At 39.1% G+C, this 17,962-nt stretch overlaps 1 protein-coding gene across 4 annotated transcripts in view; it reads left to right on the top strand.

Moving 5' to 3' along the window:
- The window catches only part of UPF2 (UPF2 regulator of nonsense mediated mRNA decay), a 137,078-nt gene that overhangs the window by 49,545 nt on the left and 69,571 nt on the right, over window positions 1–17,962 (top strand). For all 4 annotated transcript variants that reach the window (XM_048836594.2, XM_048836595.2, XM_048836596.2 and 1 more), the window contains 3 exons: window positions 1,495–1,603; window positions 2,996–3,109; window positions 4,323–4,439. In XM_048836594.2, the coding sequence (XP_048692551.1) occupies window positions 1,495–1,603; window positions 2,996–3,109; window positions 4,323–4,439 (340 nt within the window). The remainder of the gene's footprint in view (window positions 1–1,494; window positions 1,604–2,995; window positions 3,110–4,322; window positions 4,440–17,962) is intronic.

Genomic DNA, 17,962 nt, shown 5'->3' on the forward strand with positions numbered 1-17,962 from the left:
CATGATTCCAGTGGGTGTTTAATTTGTAAAGTATTTCCTTTGGGGGAGAGATGCTACATAAACGTAAAGTAGTTTAACATTACATAATTACCGTATTCTTTAAGTCCTCAGTACTTCAGTGTTCTGTAGTAAATTTAGTAAAACATATAAGCATGTGCTTAAATGTTTTGCAGGTTCAGAGCCAAAGTGGTCAGCACCTTGTAGATTGAGCCTTCCATGTGTTTTGATTTTAAAAACACTCAAAAAAACTACTTAAGTTTTAAAATGTTACTTTAAGATGTTAAACTAATAGAAGTGTTTCTCTGCAGTCCTACTAGTATAGGAGAACCAGCCTTCTTAAAGTGCAATCCTGAAAAAGATCCGTTCTCTGTTCACAACTGCTCACCTCTCTTGTCTGTAAATGATTTTAAGGCACCTTCTCTTCTTTACTGCTCCTCTATAGCACTGGACTTGTTCTAGAGTTTAGCTCCTAATATATCTTAAAATTGTTTGGCATAAGGGGAAGATTTTTTGTTTGTTTGTTTTTGAAGTTGCTCTTCATAGTTTTGTGATTCCCAGGCTCTCTGGTTTCCTACTTTTTGCAAGTAGGACTATATGACTAAACAGATCATCCATTTTTTCAAAAGGGTTTACAGGAACTTGTTAAACTTTTAGAAACAGATCAGGTTTTGAGCTTAGTGTTTGAAAGTGAAAGAACAAGGAGAAAAGAAAGATTAATCAAAATATAAACTGTACACTAAAACAACTGAAAAGTGAAAAGATGGGGAGAAAATAGTGACAGCAACACATCAGAATGGTAATGAGGGGATGTAGTCAAGGGAAAACTTACAGGGAAATAAGGTAGAGTTTTTAACAATTTGTAAAATAAATGCTTATATACTGAGACTGAAAGAGCAATTATTTTAGTTTGTTTTTTTCCCCCACAGCTGGTGACAGTATATGCATGACTGCCTTCTCTGGAGTTTTCTTTTAATTATTAACACTGTTACAGCTGTTCGGATATTAGTTTGCTTAACAGTATAGGATTTTGTGTCTCACTGGTATGTTTGCCTCTTAATGCATATTTCTGGTTACCTATTATGGGAGTTGTCTGCACTCCCGCAGGAAATGCTACCATTTAGAATACTGCTAGGCTTCTTAATTTCCTTTTGAATTTCTCTTGCATATAGAAATTCACGAAGGATAGGTGTACATATTACTATAGAAGCTCTGCTCAGCATACCATAGTTAAGGTTGAGCTGAGTTTTGCACTTAAAGCAGGAATATCTAAAGGGAATCAAATATTGTAATAGGAAGTAGCAATATAACTAGTAAAAGTATAAGCCAATACACTGAATGTAACTCTACATACATGCCCATAGTCATGCACTGTCCTTTCCACACACAAATTGGTAGTTGTATGTATATCTGTGGGCATAAATACATTTTTATATAACTTGAATTAGATCTGTGCTTTGTCCTCATCTTATACATGTGTGTAACTTTTGTTTACAGGTTGGATTTGCTTCCATTTTATGCAAGGCTGGTTGGCACATTGCATCCCTGTATGTCTGATGTAGCAGAGGATCTTTGTTCCATGCTGAAAGGGGATTTCAGATTTCATGTATGTTTGGTTTGTTTTACTGCATACAGATTAAGAAATCTGATATACCATCTTTTGAAAAAAAATGCTTGTTATAAGTTATATTATTTTCACTAAAGAAGATGCTGACTCAAACATAACAAAATAGTCAGGTAGCTCAGAAGTCTTATTTTCTAATCATATTGCTTTGTTATTATATGTTGGATTCATTTGTACATTGAATAACCTTTTTGACAGACTGCATGTCATTTATTTATACACATTCATATAGTGTCTTCTTCAAGCTCCAATATTAAACCACAATTAAACTTAGTTCAGATGGTAGCATGACTTAGAAATTACATAAAAGCTAGGGCAGAAGCTGCAAAAACTAGAAATAATGTTATAGAATAGCATTTATAGTTCACAGTTAAAATTGACATTGACCTGTATTAATAGCAGTTAGTTTGTTTTACAAAAAGATGTCTGCTATATATTGTACTTTATTAGTCCTACTGCATCCATTTTCAAAAATGTCAAGAAAGAAAAATATTGGAATGTAAGAAGGTTAGAAATCTGAGAACATAGATCTTCACCAAGTTATTTCTCAGTCTTGTTTCCTGCACTATATTTAAATTTGATTATAAAATTATGGTGGACAACCACTATTTTTTCAGTGTTTCCCCCTAAACTTTATTATGGATCGCTCAAAATCTGTTTTCTCTAGTGGCATCAGTTAACAGAACAAATATGTGGACTATTTAAATGTATGATAGTTTTTAAAATGAACTTAAGTTAATTATTGTTTATGCTAAAGCCAAAGTATCGGTTTGAGTGCAGGGGGAATTTCATTATTTGTATTTTATTAAATAATATTTTGATTAGTGTCCATCAGTACATTTTTAAAATTTCTTTTAATGAAACAGTCATCACTTTGGTTAAGACAGTCCTGTTAACTCTACCAGTTTGGTTTGGGGACTCCTGATTTTGGCTGCTCCCTTCAGAACACTAACTATAGACTCCACCTATAGAATGCTACAGTGATGTTGGGCAGGGTGATGTAGAGTGTCACACTAGCCATGTTTCTAAGGCTATCGGTATTTTGGGGGACCATGTTATAATCTAGGTAGGAAGGAAGTTCAGAGATGGAGACACTGAAGAGCCAGAGCAGAGATGATGTGGGGGAGTTGTAGGGTTAGCCAAATCAGGGGAACGGGGGAAGTTTGAGTGGAATAGCCAAATTAGAGGGGGAAGGTAGGGAGCCAGAGACAGGTGAAGACATAGTCGGGGGGAATCAGACTGGAAATTTCCAACTTTCTGAACTCTCAGCCTTAACAAGTATGCTAAAATGTAAGGAAATATATTAGAAATACATAAAAGATACATATTTCTGAGATTAAAATTAAATGCATATATATTTCCCTCTTTATTTAGGTGAGAAAAAAGGACCAGATCAATATTGAAACAAAAAATAAAACTGTGAGATTTATTGGAGAGCTTGCCAAGTTTAAGATGTTCTCCAAAAATGACACCCTGCATTGTTTAAAGGTTAGTGTTGGTAAGACATGTAGTTAGAAAAGTACAGTACTTGTTTGTAATGCATAAGATCATCTTCCCATCCCTATCCTCCATTTTTCCATTGTTAAAGATTTTTATTACGTTGCATAAAGTATTGGAACCTTGATTTTCTTGTTACTTTAATCTCCAATAGTAAAAATCTATTACAATATTCTTCCCTACTGGGATATGAGAAAATGACTTGCTGCTAATTGTTTTTCTCAGAAGATAGTTGTAAGCAATCCCTAATCATCCATCCAAACTTCCTTGGAGAGCTGGAAATGAGCTTTTTGTTATTACTTTGTTTTTTACTACTTCTCCAATAAAAAGGAAACTTGTTAGTGACTGTAAAAGAGAGGCTGATATGCCATCTCAGTAGGTAGGCATGTGCCATTTGTTGAGGAAGAAGTAAATCAACTCAGAACACTGAGCTCCAGATATTTAGTCCCAGATGCATATGTGGTATTAAGGTTAAGTCTGATTGTTTATCTTCGCTTCACAATTGATTTTAACTCAGATTTTTAAAATAAAATAAAATGTTTAAAATAAGGTGTTTATAACAGGACATTGTAGGTACAATACGTTTTCAACTAGCTTCTGGTGGTGGTGGTGGTAATTTTAAAATCTCTTCAGTTATTAAAACTGAATTTTAAAACTCAGATAAACTAATCATTTATGCAGTTTCTGTAGAAGCTGGTGAGTATCTGGATAGTACTATACAATGCAAAGTTCTATTCTTTTACCTGTTGCTCAGCTTAAACAATAAAACTAGATTAGTTAATTTCACTTTTGGGTACTCATGTGGTTGTACAATATTAAGTGTTGGTTTTCCAATCCAGCAGAGCAAATTTTAAAGCAAGTATGAATTATTTTTAAAAAGTATGCATTATTATTTTTTTAAAAGTTACGAGCTTTCTGTAGTAGGTTCTGTAAACATCCTATTTTTTTTAAATGTACAAATCCTATATCTGGAACCTAAACCACCACTTTAGAATATTACTTTCTTATTAAAAGGAAGTTTCATAATGAAATGGCATGAGATAAGTTGCCAGTATCTTAGCACTCAAATTGAGATGAAATAGCATTTCAGTTTTTAAAAATAGTTATATTAATAACTGTCTAGTTAATAAAATCATATTTATTAGTGTTCTTATTAGTGGAAATAGAGATTCAAAATGTGGTGACTGTGTGTATATTTACACAGATGCTTCTGTCAGACTTTTCTCATCACCATATTGAAATGGCATGTACTCTGCTGGAAACGTGTGGAAGATTCCTATTTAGATCACCAGAGTCTCACTTAAGAACAAGTGTTCTTTTGGTAAGATAAACTATAGCCATTTTATTGTAGAAAATCATGTACTGAATTCACCTGTCATCATTGTCTTTTCTTTGTTTTGCAGTTTGTCATACAACCTGGCAATAATGGCCATAACTACTGTAACATCAACTAATGCAAACTTTCATTAGATTTTATCCACTACTATAACAGAGTTTGTAAATAGTATTCATAATAGAAAACACCACAAAAATGTTCAGACTTAATTTGTGATCTAAAGCAAAAAGGAAAGTTTTCCCATATGAAATTGCATCCACGAGCTCCTACTTTTAGAACTGAGTGCTGAGCTGCTCAGACCTTGGACTCTTAGGTCTGGTCTATGCTGAGGGAGAGGTGATCGATCTAAGTTACGCAACTTCAGCTACGTGAATAACGTAGTTGAAGTCGACGTACTTAGATTTACTCACCGCGGTGTCTTCACTGCGGAGTCGACGGGAGAGCGCTTGGCTGTCTATTTATTGCGTCGAGACTAGACGTGATAAATAGACCCCCCGCTGGATCGATCGCTGCCCATTGATCCAGTGGGTAATGTAGACAAGCCCTTAGAAGCAGTTAGAATCTCACCAAAGTCACTAGACTGAAGAGCTCTAGGATGCAGAGATTGCAGCTATAACATGAGAAATGCAGGCTCCATTTCCATTTTGGTTTTTTTCATGTGTGTCTGCTGTTGATCTTTGAGCTGTTGAAACAGATGTTTTCTTGGATAATTTTGGGTTTTTGTATAGCTTAAAATGTAATTGCTGTTTAGAGTTTTTATTTTCAAACTTTTAGGGTCCTATAAATTTCTATGCATCAGAGTGGAGACTGACTTTTAGAAGTAGGGTGTAAGTACTATTGAGAAGTCTTTACAGCCCAGCACATGCTGTTTTTAGGACAGGACTTTTCTTTCAGAGACACTGGAATATGTGTGTAGCTTACTCTTGAAGCCATAGAGGAGATGGACAAGTTTCTTAAACTTTAACACTGTTACATCAGTCTGACTCCTTTGGCACACAACGGTTCCATTTTAGTGTCTGTATCTTTTATGATGATGTGCTGACACAAACACTTAGCACTGCCCAGTGTTACATTGTAGACCTCAGTGCCTTTTTGACCTTTTGCAACCTGTTCAGTGCTGGTTATGTTTCCATATTTCACCTGCACGGATGGTGGCTTTCTGAATATCCTGTTTATTGGAGAACTCCAGTTACTTATAAATATCCTTGTGGTTTCCAGGAAAGACTTAGAGAGAATTTAGTTTATTGGGAAAAAAAGGGGATTGCCTTTTAGATAGAAGTGACAATATAGAATCATGGGGAGAAGACTGAGGATGAGACTGGAGGAATTGGAGTGAGTGGCCTGGGGAGACAATAGTTAGTAGTTGAGGAGTAGTTTGGAATAAGTTAGTTCAGAGTTCATTAACTAGGAGAGCAACTTGTTAAGTGGAGTAGAAGAAGGTTGTGGAAGTGATGGTCTCATTCAACAGAGTAACAAAATCTGAACTTTTAAATTTAAGAGAAAAGGATTAATGAAGATTGTAAAAGAGGGAATTGCAGTTGTTGAGATGGATATACTTAAAGCATGAAAAGAGATGTCACCAGAGGCAGTGTTGATGTGAGGACAAATGCTGGCAATGACCTAGAAATGAAGATAGATTGACTTTTTTCTTCCATTTTTTTGGTCTATAATTTTGAGTTCTAAGACGATGCCAAGATTTCAGGTCTGGAGAACAATTTTAAGGTCTGGTTAAAGAGACCAAATAGCTAAGCTGAACATGATATAAAAAAAGATTCAGTGACAAAAATAATCAGTAGGAGGAAATAAGATTGAAGACAGGAGCTGGGCAAGCAGATAGAGGGCAAATAGAGTGAGTTGTGAGTTTGCCTTTGTTTATATAGGAGGTTAGACTAAACATTAGAATGATTCCTTCTGGCCTTCAGATCTATGCATCTGAGTTATGGGAGAAGTAGATGTATTTCAGTTTAGGTAATTTTAATGCAAATGAAAGGTTTAAATCAATAGGTAACATAACTGCATGTTTCCTGGCTGTAACTTTTATCTACTATTATAAACTACAACAGATTTATTTGTTCAGCATGAACTTATCAAAAAGACTGTTAAATTGTCCAGTGAATAGGCTAACAAAACATTACCATCTCTAAAGAAGCTTAGTACTGTTATGAAAAGCAGCCTTCTGTAAAGGCTCTGAATATTCACGGTTTTCAGTCCAGGGTTTTAGCTCCTTAGTGCAAGGGGATAGTTCTTAATTTCTCCTGCAGCTCTTATCCCATTACTGTTTTGCAGAGGAAGGCAGGGCCTTCTCTTTTTCCAGGCTCTCCATTCTACCCACTCAGTCTCCAGAGATTATGGGTCAGTGGTGACTTTCCCCATTGAGTTCCCAACAAAGAGAATTGGAGTCAAAGAGCTGCTGCCTCTTGAGCCTTTAGTTCATGCAGTTGAAGCTTTGAATTTGATGTCCCTTGTTTTAGTGGTGCAGAAGTGAAAGAAAGGGGGTGCGAGAGAATGTGATGTTTTGGGTGTCACCCAAACAGATAAGGAGTTCTTTCACTGCCTTCCCCATAACCTTGGGTACCTTTATGCAGTGCAGATTTGTTTCAGATCCCTGACATCAGTAGCCTGCCCACAAGCACAAGGTTTCACCCTGGCTTCCACCAGCCTAGTTTCCTTGCAGAGTGACATCAGCCATCCTTCCAGGCTCGAGTCTCCTCACGTCCATCCTCCCTGAGTTCTTAACTGTCAGACACTCTGACTTTTCCCTTCTGGTTCATAACTCCTGAAGGTGTGAAATCAGCCCTCCAGTTACCAGCTCACTTTTGCACCCACGCTGCACACAGTTAACACACCGCAGACCTGCTTGGTAAAAATAAACAAAAAGTTTATTTAATAGAAAAAACACAGATTCAAAGATGAAATAGGAAGGGAAGTTATCATATACAAGTTACACTGAAAATAAACATAAAGAAGCAACTTCAGATTTACACGTCTATATTCGATAAAATCCCTTTTCTTATACAAGTTACCCATCGCCTTGAACAGTTTTTCCCAGCGTACCCTCTAGCCATAGTTGGGATCCATCCTTCACAGAGTGCATTCTGCCTTGAAGACTGTCCCTCAGGTTCTGGATGCCAAATCTCAAACATAAGCTTGCTTTTAAAACGCTTTTTTCCTTTTTTTTCTTAGTCCATGGTGACTCATGTTTATTCAGTGTGTGGAAATCCTCTGTTATTTTGAGAACTGGGATGTCCCAATGTCTTTCCGTTAACTTTCATGGTTCACCATTGTCTCTTCCTGGCTGGACCAGGATCATTACTTGGAACTGGTTTTGTGTAAACACCTGGAGGTGCCTCTCCTTGCTATGAGGTATAGTTGAAATTGTAGTACAGGTTACAAACGGTTTTCTGTATACATAAATACATAGATTCATAACCACAGTGTGTATACATATCTCATAATAACCATCAAGTTCAGAACATTACAAACTTTCATAAAAGACCTTACTTGATACACTTTTATAGTACAATAATACAGTATTCAACTGGTTGGTTCAACTGTTCATATCTGGGGTTTAAAACTTCTGTTCTCCTGTTGGAGTGTCTGGAGCTGATTATCACAGTGGGTAAACATAATTATCAGTTGGGGTTAGTGGGTATATGCTATATACCTGTATGTGCTTCAAGTTCAAGTCCTGATCCATTATTTAAAAAATAACGTATTTGCATAGTATGATCGTTTTTCTGTATCTTACGCGCAGCAGTAAAGTGTGTCCACTTCCCCAATCTGGTATATGTGCTTGGAAAACAAAATGGGTCTTTTATCCTTTTAAAGACATTTCTCTCGCTGTATTGCATCACTTGTAGTTAGTACAAGTTTACAAGTCAAGATAAATAAAATACACCTTCTACCCAAGGTTCGTTTTTGACTGCTCACCTTTGGTCCTTGTCTGTGCTACAAAAATTCCCCATTGTTAGCTGTTCCCACTGGTAACACGTGCTGTATCAGTACTGAATGTGATATCACTGTAAGCATTGCCAAGGACAACCCATGTTCACCATTTCAGAAAACGTGGTTAAAATCTGCTCAGAATTGCAGGTGAGGAATTTTCCCTTGTTGTACACAGGGGGGCCTTGCTGTAGGAAGTTGCAGATGGCAGAGAAGCATTTGAAACACCTCATGAATTGGAAATATAGCAGATTAAGTAGATGCTTTAGTACTACAGACTACTCTAGACTACAAGCTCTAGTACTGCCTTACAGTAAACACAAAAATCCAATTTTTTACTTAAATAGTATTATACAAATTGGATTGTAGGCTTATGTTAGCAGTAAAGGTGAACTGTGAAAAGGATTACTATCAGAGCAAATAATTTGGGGCCGCCCCAAGGGAAAATCTAATCAGGTTTAAAGCCTTAGCAGTATCTAATATGTAGAATTGTGGTCTGCTGAGTTCTGCTGGATATTTTTTAACCTTAAGCTTTCCTTGCGGAGCATAAATTTTGTAATAAGGTCTCCAACTAGTTGTGTCCTTACAGTGATTGGCAGTCATGTTGCAACTAACTGGATCATTTCCTACCAACCCCATGCAAGGATCCAGATGGAAAATTGAAATGAGAGCAAGTTCTTGGAAATCATAGGACTAGATTAAAAAAAATCTGAATAGTGATAATGAAACCAACACACCTCCTGGGTGTGGCGTTCTGTCCCATCTAGTGGCAGCGAGGCCACTTAGAGTTAAATGAGTCTGCTTTACCACAGTAGCTAACAGTCAGTTGGCTTTTAGCTCATGCTGTAGAGGCTCATGCACTAAGCTCCAGAGGTCCCTGGTTCAGACCTGCCCGCTGACAGACAGGGTCTGTCGGTGTTACAATAGGATTGTTTAGTCTGCGGAAAAGAAGAATGAGGGGGGATTTGATAGTTGCTTTCAACTACCTGAAAGGGGGTTCCAAAGCGGCTGGATCTAGACTGGTCTCAGTGGTAGCAGATGACAGAACAAGGAGTAATGATCTCAAGTTGCAGTGGGGGAGGTTTAGGTTGGATATTAGGAAAAACTTTTTCACTAGGATGATCGTGAAACACTGGAATTTCAGGAGTGCGTTACCTAGGGAGGTGGTGGAATCTCCTTCCTTAGAAGTTTTTACGTCAGGCTTGAGAAAGCCCTGGCTGGGATGATTTAGTTGGGGATTGGTCCTGCTTTGAGCAGGGAGTTGGACTAGATGACCTCCTGAGGTCCCTTCCAACCCTGATAGTCTATGATTCTATGATTAAGATAATGGACTTCTTTTTTTTCTTTCCCAGGGAGAATGTTTTGAGTCCTAAAAATCCTTTTTCTTTAATTTGCACTCCCTTCCAAGGCTCTGTGTCACAGTGACCAGCAGAAGGCTAGAAAAGATTTGATCAGAATTGCCCACTAATAGGCCATGGGATCATTACAGAGGGTACTATAGGGTCTGGAATTGACAGGTCAAGGCTTGAGACCTAAACTTGTTTCTCATGTAGTAGCTCATTCTGGGCTCAGCTGACATTGTGGAGCTATCTCTGGAGATGAAATATTGTAGAGTCTCATCTTATGGCAAAGGATTAACAAAAATTAAAAAAAAATAAGTCAAAATTGCCTTTGATATATATTGGTTGTGTTTGTTGTGTGCTCTTATAACCTACTTGCAATGAGAATTAATGTGATAAATGTTCATAGTATGATGTCTGTTTTGTAGCTCATTTATGTCATAATTGTACTTGCCTTCACATCAAAGTCTATAAAATCCTTTGTGTTGATGTGCAAGAAAATTCTGATTTCAAAGTGAAAGAAAATCAAACGTATTTTAGTTATTATTGCCCATTTGGTTTCATTATTTTATATTTTACATAAAGAAATTCCTCAAATATCCATCTGAACTCAGTTTTTTTTAATCCGTATAAATCCCAAACTGCCACTTTCTGCTTCTTGTAGAGCTGCTAGGGGCTTGTATTATCAGCAGAACTGCTATATATTATTTTACAGATTATGAGATGAGTTTTCATAAAGGAGGAAACTTAAAAAATGAGAACATTTTATATCACGATATATGCTTGGGCTAGCATTTTCTGTGTTTTTTCTGTATTAGGGAGGATAATTTGTATTTTTAGAAAGCTTTCTTCTCAACTTGGTATCTCCTCCTGATGTGAAGTGTAACACAGAATTTGTTGCTATGGAAATAACTTATGATTTAGTATTTTGGGCTGTGAAGAAAACAAACACTTTTTATTAAATGCATACACTTCTGGTAATGGATAACATGCTAAGAAAAAAATAAATCCACATGTTGTGCCTTTCTGATCTTGTTTTTCAGTAAGATGTATTAGAAAATATGTCTCCAGATAATCATGGTTTTGAAGAAAAGGTCTTTAGTTATTGGACAGTTGTAATACTTTTTATCTTCTATGTCCCCTTCTAACCTTAGTGATATCCAGGTGTTATAAAAACACCTCTAAATTAAGCTATACAGTGCCTCTGTGGGGTAGGTGAGTCATAGTTACCTATTTACAGATACGGAAACTGGCTGGCACAGAGGGTGAATTTTACTTGCAGTAATTCAGGAAGTCTGTGACAGAACCAGGAGTAGAATACATATCTTCTTACTCCTCCTGTACTTTAGCAACTAGACCTTGCTTCCTTTCTAATTGTTGTTCATACAGCACCAAAAGCATGTTAGGCACTTTACTATAGCTCAGTCCTTGATCAAAGAAGTTTGTAAATTAATTTTAGATGTGATGCAAAAAGTGAGTGCAACAAAGTGGGGCGGAGATGGTGAAGGAAAGAAGAAAGGAGAGATCATGGCTATAATATGATTACACGATTTCATATGCTTGTTATGAAGCTGATCCAGCAAAGGACTTTAACATATGCTTAATTTTAAGCACATGAATAGTCCCAGAGAAATGTTCATGTTCAGTGTTTAACATGTGATTAAGCGCTTTGCGTGACCTTCATTACTCCTGGAGGAATTCTGTGCCACTGCGCAATGCATAATTTTGCAGAAATTAATATGCACATAAAATTTCATTTCCCCCACAAAAATGGTCTGCAGTGCTGCTAGCCATCACTAGGGCCCACTGGATCTGGCAGAACCCAGCTTGCACATACAAGTCACTGCTGGGGGGAGGGAGAGGGCATTAGAGGGTTCCTGGCAGCTGCAGTTCCCAGCGTGCCCTGAGGGAAGGAGGGGGCGGCATGCAGGAAACTGTGCAAGGCTGGGATGGAGCATCAGGCTGTTTTCTCCCTCTTGGATCCCAGGGCTCTGGGTGGGAAGGGGGGACAGGTGTCTGGGCAAGGACGGGGGCTCACAGCTTGGCTCTGGAGAGGATTTTTAATTTTTTGGTGCAGAGTGCCCCCAGGAGTACTTTATGCACATCCGGTGATGGTACCACTGTTCTATTTTTTTAATTTAGTTTAAATTTTTATTTATTTATTTATTTTTAATTTAGTTGCGCTTCAAAATGAAAAACCTGAAGGCTCCATTGTAACATTAATTCTCATTTTATGCCTACATTGCAAGTAGGCATTGTCAGCATTTTACTTGTGGGAAAACAGTCAGGGATGTCCACAGAGGACGTCGGAGCTGAAATCAGAGTTCAGGAGCTCCTGGTTCCCAGACCTGTGCTCTTACCATACTCCTCTCTAAAAATGGGTCTATATCGTGCATATATGTAAAGAGACTTCTCAGCTGATATAAAATACTCTTATAGCTCTAGCACAGACACCAGTATTCCTATTCTTTGGTATTCTTTGGTATCTGACTTATTGTTGGTATGTTTTGAAATTAGGTAGTTTTTCCTATCCTCCCTGATTTCAGCTCTGACACTTCCTCTGTGGGCATCCCTGTCTGTTTCCCCACAAGTAAAATGGTAACAATGCCTACTTGCAATGAGAATTAATGTGATAAATGTTGATAAATGCAAAGTAATACATATTGGGAAACATAATCCTAACTATAATATAAAATGATGGGGTCTAAATTAGATGTTACCACTCAAGAAAGAGATCTTGGAATCATTGTGGATAGTTCTCTGGAAGCATCCACTCAATGTAGCAGCAGTCAAAAAAGCAAACAGAATGTTGGGAATCATTAAGAAAGGGATAGATAATAAAACAGAAAATATCATATTGGTGCTATATAAATCCATGGTACACCCACATCTTGATTGCTGCGTGCAGATGTGGTCACTCCAACTCAAAAAAGATATATTGGAATTGGAAAAGGTTCAGAAAAGTGGAACAAAAATGATGATGGGTATGGAACAGCTTCTGTATGAGGAGAGATTAATGATACTGGGACTTTTCAGCTTGGAAAAGAGACAAGTAAGGGGGGATATGATAGAGGTCTATAAAATGACTGGTGTGGAGAAAGTAAATAAGGAAGTGTTATTTACTCCTTCTCATAACACAAGAACTAGGGGTCACCAAATGAAATTAATAGGCAGCAGGTTTAAAACAAACAAAAGGAAGTATTTCTTCACACAACACACAGTCAACCTGTGGAACTCTTTGCCAGAGGATGTTGTGAAGGCCAAGACTATAACAGGGTTCAAAAAAGAATGAGATAAGTTCATGTAGGATAGGTCCATCAATGGCTATTAGCCAGGATGGGCAGGGATACAAAATCAACCATACCAACAGGGTGGGCCGTGTCTCTAGTGGCAGTAAACTGGTTCTGCAGAGGTCTCTGGCTGGCTTGTTCACTAGTAGTGGAATGGAGAGCCTTCAACAGAGAGTGAAGAGAAATTGTTGTCATCGTCCTCCTCCTCCTTTGGCAGAGGTGGAGCAGTTATGGATGCTGAGGGAGACTCCATCAGTACAGCACACACATCCGGGGAATGAGATGTGATTGGTACTAAGAACCTGTCAGTGACAAGCAAGGGCAACTCAGGCGTTTCTTAAACCAGCAAGTCCCAAGGAAAGCAAAATTTCTGCTGTACCGGAATGGTGGGCAGTACCAAAATGTCCTGTGAATTTGGTAGGGCCCTATTTATGAATATGTTGAAGAATATTGGTCCCAGTACAGACTCCTGGGGCACACCACTATTTATTTCTCTCCATTCTGAAAACTGACCATTTATTCCTACCCTTTGTTTCCTATCTTTTAACCAGTTACTAATTCATGAAAGGACTTTCCCTCTTATCCCATAACTGCTTACTTTGCTTAGGAGCTTTTGGTGAGGGACCTTGTCAAAGGATTTCTGAAAGTCTAAACCTAGTATATCCACTTGTTCACCCCTGCCCACATGCTTGTTGACCCCTTCAAAGAATTCTAGTAGATTGGTGAGGCACAATTTCCCTTTACAAAAACCATGTTAACTCTTCCCCAAGAAATTATGTTCATCTAAGTGTCCAATAATTCTGTTTTAAGTAGTTTCAACCAGTTCGCCTGGTACTGAAGTTAGGTTTACTGACCTGTGCCAGGATTACTCTGGAGCCTTTTTTAAAAATTAGCGTCACATTAGCCTATCCTCCAGTCATCTGGCACAGAAGCTGATTTAAATGATAGGTTACATACCACAGTTTAGTAGTTCTGCAATTTCACATTTGAGTTCCTTCAGAACTCTTGGGTGAATACCGTCTGGCCGTGGTGTCTATTACTGGTGACAATTACTGTTTATTTTATCAGTTTGTTCCAAAATCTCCTCCGTCACCTCAATCTGAGACAGTTCCTTCGATTTGTCACCTAAAAAGAATGGCTCAATTTGAGAATCTTCCTCACATCCTCACAGACCTATGCAAAGAATTCATTTAGTTTCTCAGCAATGGCCATATCTTCACTGAGTGCTCCTTTAGCAACTCTATCGTCCAGTGGCCCCACTGGTTGTTTAGCAGGCTTCCTGCTTCTGATGTACTTAAAAAAATGTTTTGCTGTTACTTTTTGAGTCTTTGGCTAGTTGCTCTTCAAAATCTTTTTTGGCCTTCCCAATTATATTTTTACACCTCACTTGCCAGAGTTTATGCTCCTTTTTGTTTTCCTCAATAGGATTTAACTTCCACTTTTTAAAGGATGCCTTTTTGCCTCTAACTGCTCCTTTCACTTTGTTGTTTAGCCACGATGGCATTTTTTTATCCTCGTCCTATGTTTTTTAATTTGCATTAATGCATTTAAATTGAATCTCTATTATGGTGTCATTAAAAAGTTTCCATGCAGCTTGCAGGGATTTCACTTTTGGCACGGGACCTTTTGGCACACCCTTGGGTGCCCCTAACCATACCCTTTGCACCACCTTGGTGGCCTTACTAGGACCCATGGGCAGTCTATAGACACCAATTCTCAAAGACCCCTAGGGTTTCCCATTGTGATAGGAGAAGGTAATCTTCTAGAGCTTCTGTCTGATCCACAAGAGGAGACCTTTGAGGAACAGGAAGCAAGACTAGACAAAAAGATTACTCCCACGATTTAACATCTCTTCATCCTCTTCTGATGAAGCTGTTATGCCTCCCCCACCAACGCTGGCCGACAACTTCAAACAATTTCAAGACCTTATCAAGAGGGTAGTGGATTCTTTACCAATTCCTCTGGAAGAGGTTAAGGAGTTGCACCACAAGGTGCTTGACATCCTGCACACTTCCTCATCTGCCCACTTTGCACTTCCCATTCATGAGGCCTTGCTGGACCCAGCAAAGGTTCTATGGCAGACACTGGCCACGATACCACCTTCATATGAGAGTGGACAAATACTATGTTCCCTCTAAAGACTTGGACTTTTTATTTTCACACCCATCCCAAACTCCCTTGTCACTGACGCTGTAAACGAATGTGGTAGACAGCACTACAGTAAATCGACACTGTATGACAAGGACTTGAAACGTCTTGCTTTATTTGGGTGAAAATCATATTAATCGGCAACCCTGCAATATAGGATCGCCAATTACCAAGCTCTTATTGCAAAATAAAATCATGTCAATTATTCCAAACTAAATGCTTTCATTGGCCATCTTCCAGTTGATCAGAGGGAGCAGTTTCAGGAAAATATTGCCGAAGGTCAACATCTCTCAAGGACATCTTTGCAGGCCTCTCTAGACACCGCTGACACAGCCACCTGCCCCATCTCCACAGCAATGGGTCATGTGGAGGGCTTCCTGGATTCACCTTTCTGACTTTCCAAGAGAAGTCCAGTTTACTGTGGAGGACCTTCCATGTAAGGGATCAAAGTTATTTGCAGAGAAAATGGATGAATCCCTTCACACACTAAAAGATGCTAGAGCTGCTTTGTGCTTGCTGGGAATTTACACACCTGCACAAAAAAGAAGATATGGTAAATCCCCCATGGGACAGAGATCCTGGTTTACTCTGTTTCTTCCTCCTCAGAGGCATTATGAGCCCCAACCAAGAAGACAACATCTACCAAAGAGGAGACCAGCTGCCCCACAATCATCAACTTCACACCCATCTACATCTAAACACCAATTTTGACATGGTGGTTGAGACCCCAAATTACCACCTTCATATTTGTTTGTGGCAACAACCCGAACATCTCCCCTGCTTCGGTGACCACCTTACTCTTTTTCGTCAACTAGAAATGTATAACCACAGACAATTGAGTATTGGAGATCATCTCCACAGGGTATTTGATCCATTTTACCTCCCTCCCACTTGCCCATTCCCCCCTCCCTGACCATCTCAGGCATCCTTCTCACAAGCATCTTGTACCTCAGGAAACACTCTCTCTGAACCTAGGTGCTATAGAACCAGTTCCAACTCAACATAGAAGGGATTCACTCAACAAATTTGTAAAGATATAGCACTTCAAAATAGTTACTCTTGGACAAATAATTCCATCTCAGACCAACGGGACTGGTTCTCAGACCTTGACCTACAAGATGCTTATCTTCATATTGCAATCCATCCATCCCAGAAGGTTTCTGTGATTCATTCAGGGACAAGATCACTTTCAAAACAAGGTGCTCCCATTCGGACTATCGTCTGCACCAGAGTGTTCTCAAAAGTCCTTTCTGTGGTAGTGGTGCAAACAAGGAATTATGATATTCCCACATCTAGAGAATTGCCTGCTCAAAGCACACTCCTTTGAAGCTTTGACGGCCCCACAAAAGACCACGGACCTATTTCTTCAGCTGGGGCTACAATTAAACATCCAAAAAACCATATTAACTCCAGTACAGCATCTGGAATTCATAGGAGCCTATATAGATGCAGTAGAGGCTAACACTATCCTTCCCTCACGCAGGTTCAACACCTTAGTCAACTTATTCCCAACAATCCAGGCCAGCCCTGAGACTTCTGCCAGCAACTCCCTTGACTGGTGGAAAGACATTCACAATGTCTGTGCAGCAGTTCCCTTCACTCAGTCATCCCTAATTTTAATAATCACAACAGACGTATCCCTATTGGGATGAGGAGTCCACCTGGACACGCACACTGTTCAAGCCAAATGGTCCCCACTCAAGTCCACACTACATATCAACTTACTAGAACTCAGAGCAGTCAGAAAAGCCTGTACATATTTCTTACCACTGATCGGGGCAAGCATATAAAGATTGACAGACATCTCTTGTACGTTTTACATAAAGTGCCAGGGAGGAGCAAGATCATTTTCCCTTTGTGTCGAAGCAGTGAAACTCTCGAATTGGTGCATTTGCCACCAAATCAACATCTCAACAGCTTACGTCCCAGGCATACAAAACGCTACAGCAGACACTCTCAGCAGGAATTTCTCCCAGGATCATGAATGGGAAATAAATCCCTCCATTCACCACAGCATATTTCTACATTGGGGAGTCCCAAAGATAAAGTTATTTGCCACAGCCAGAAACAAGAAGTGCTCCCAGTTCTGCTCCAGGCCCAGCGTGGGTCATCACTTTCTCAGAGACGCCTTTCTTCTACAATGGAACACAGATCTCTTGTATGCCTTTCCACCGATTCCTCTAATATCCACAGTCCAGCTCAAGATTTAAAAAAAAAAAGAGAGAGAGCCACAGTTATCCTCATAGCTCCCATGACACCACGTCAGACATGGTTTACATACCTTATTCTACTGGTGATTTGTTCTTGAGCCTGTTCCTCGCTTCCTCTCTCAGGATGCTGGCCAGGTCCATCAACCCAATCTGCAGGTTCTCTGGCTCAAGGCATGGCTCCTCGATGGTTCAAAGGCTTGGAAATGACCCACTCCAAGGATTGAAAGGCGGTGCTGTTGAATAGAAGGAAGCAAACTACTCGTCACACTTATATTCAAAAGTGGAAGAGATTCCAACCCCGGTGTGACTTGAGGCACATTACTCCTACATTCTCTGCACTATCACTTGTCATCCTTGAACTAAAAAAATCAGGATTATCTCTAAACTCTGTAAAGGTGCATCTTGCAGCCATCACTGCCTTCCATCATAAGATAGACTGTTGTTCTCTTTTCACTCACCTTACAAAAGAAGGCTTCTCAAGGGCCTGGGTAACCTCTTCCCACAAATCAGATGTCCTGTACTGACATGGGACCTCAACTTTGTCCTTAAGTGGCTAACCAGATCTCCCTTTGAACCCA

This window comes from Caretta caretta, chromosome 1 (assembly GCF_965140235.1).
Source record: "Caretta caretta isolate rCarCar2 chromosome 1, rCarCar1.hap1, whole genome shotgun sequence".
NCBI lineage: Eukaryota > Metazoa > Chordata > Testudines > Cheloniidae > Caretta > Caretta caretta.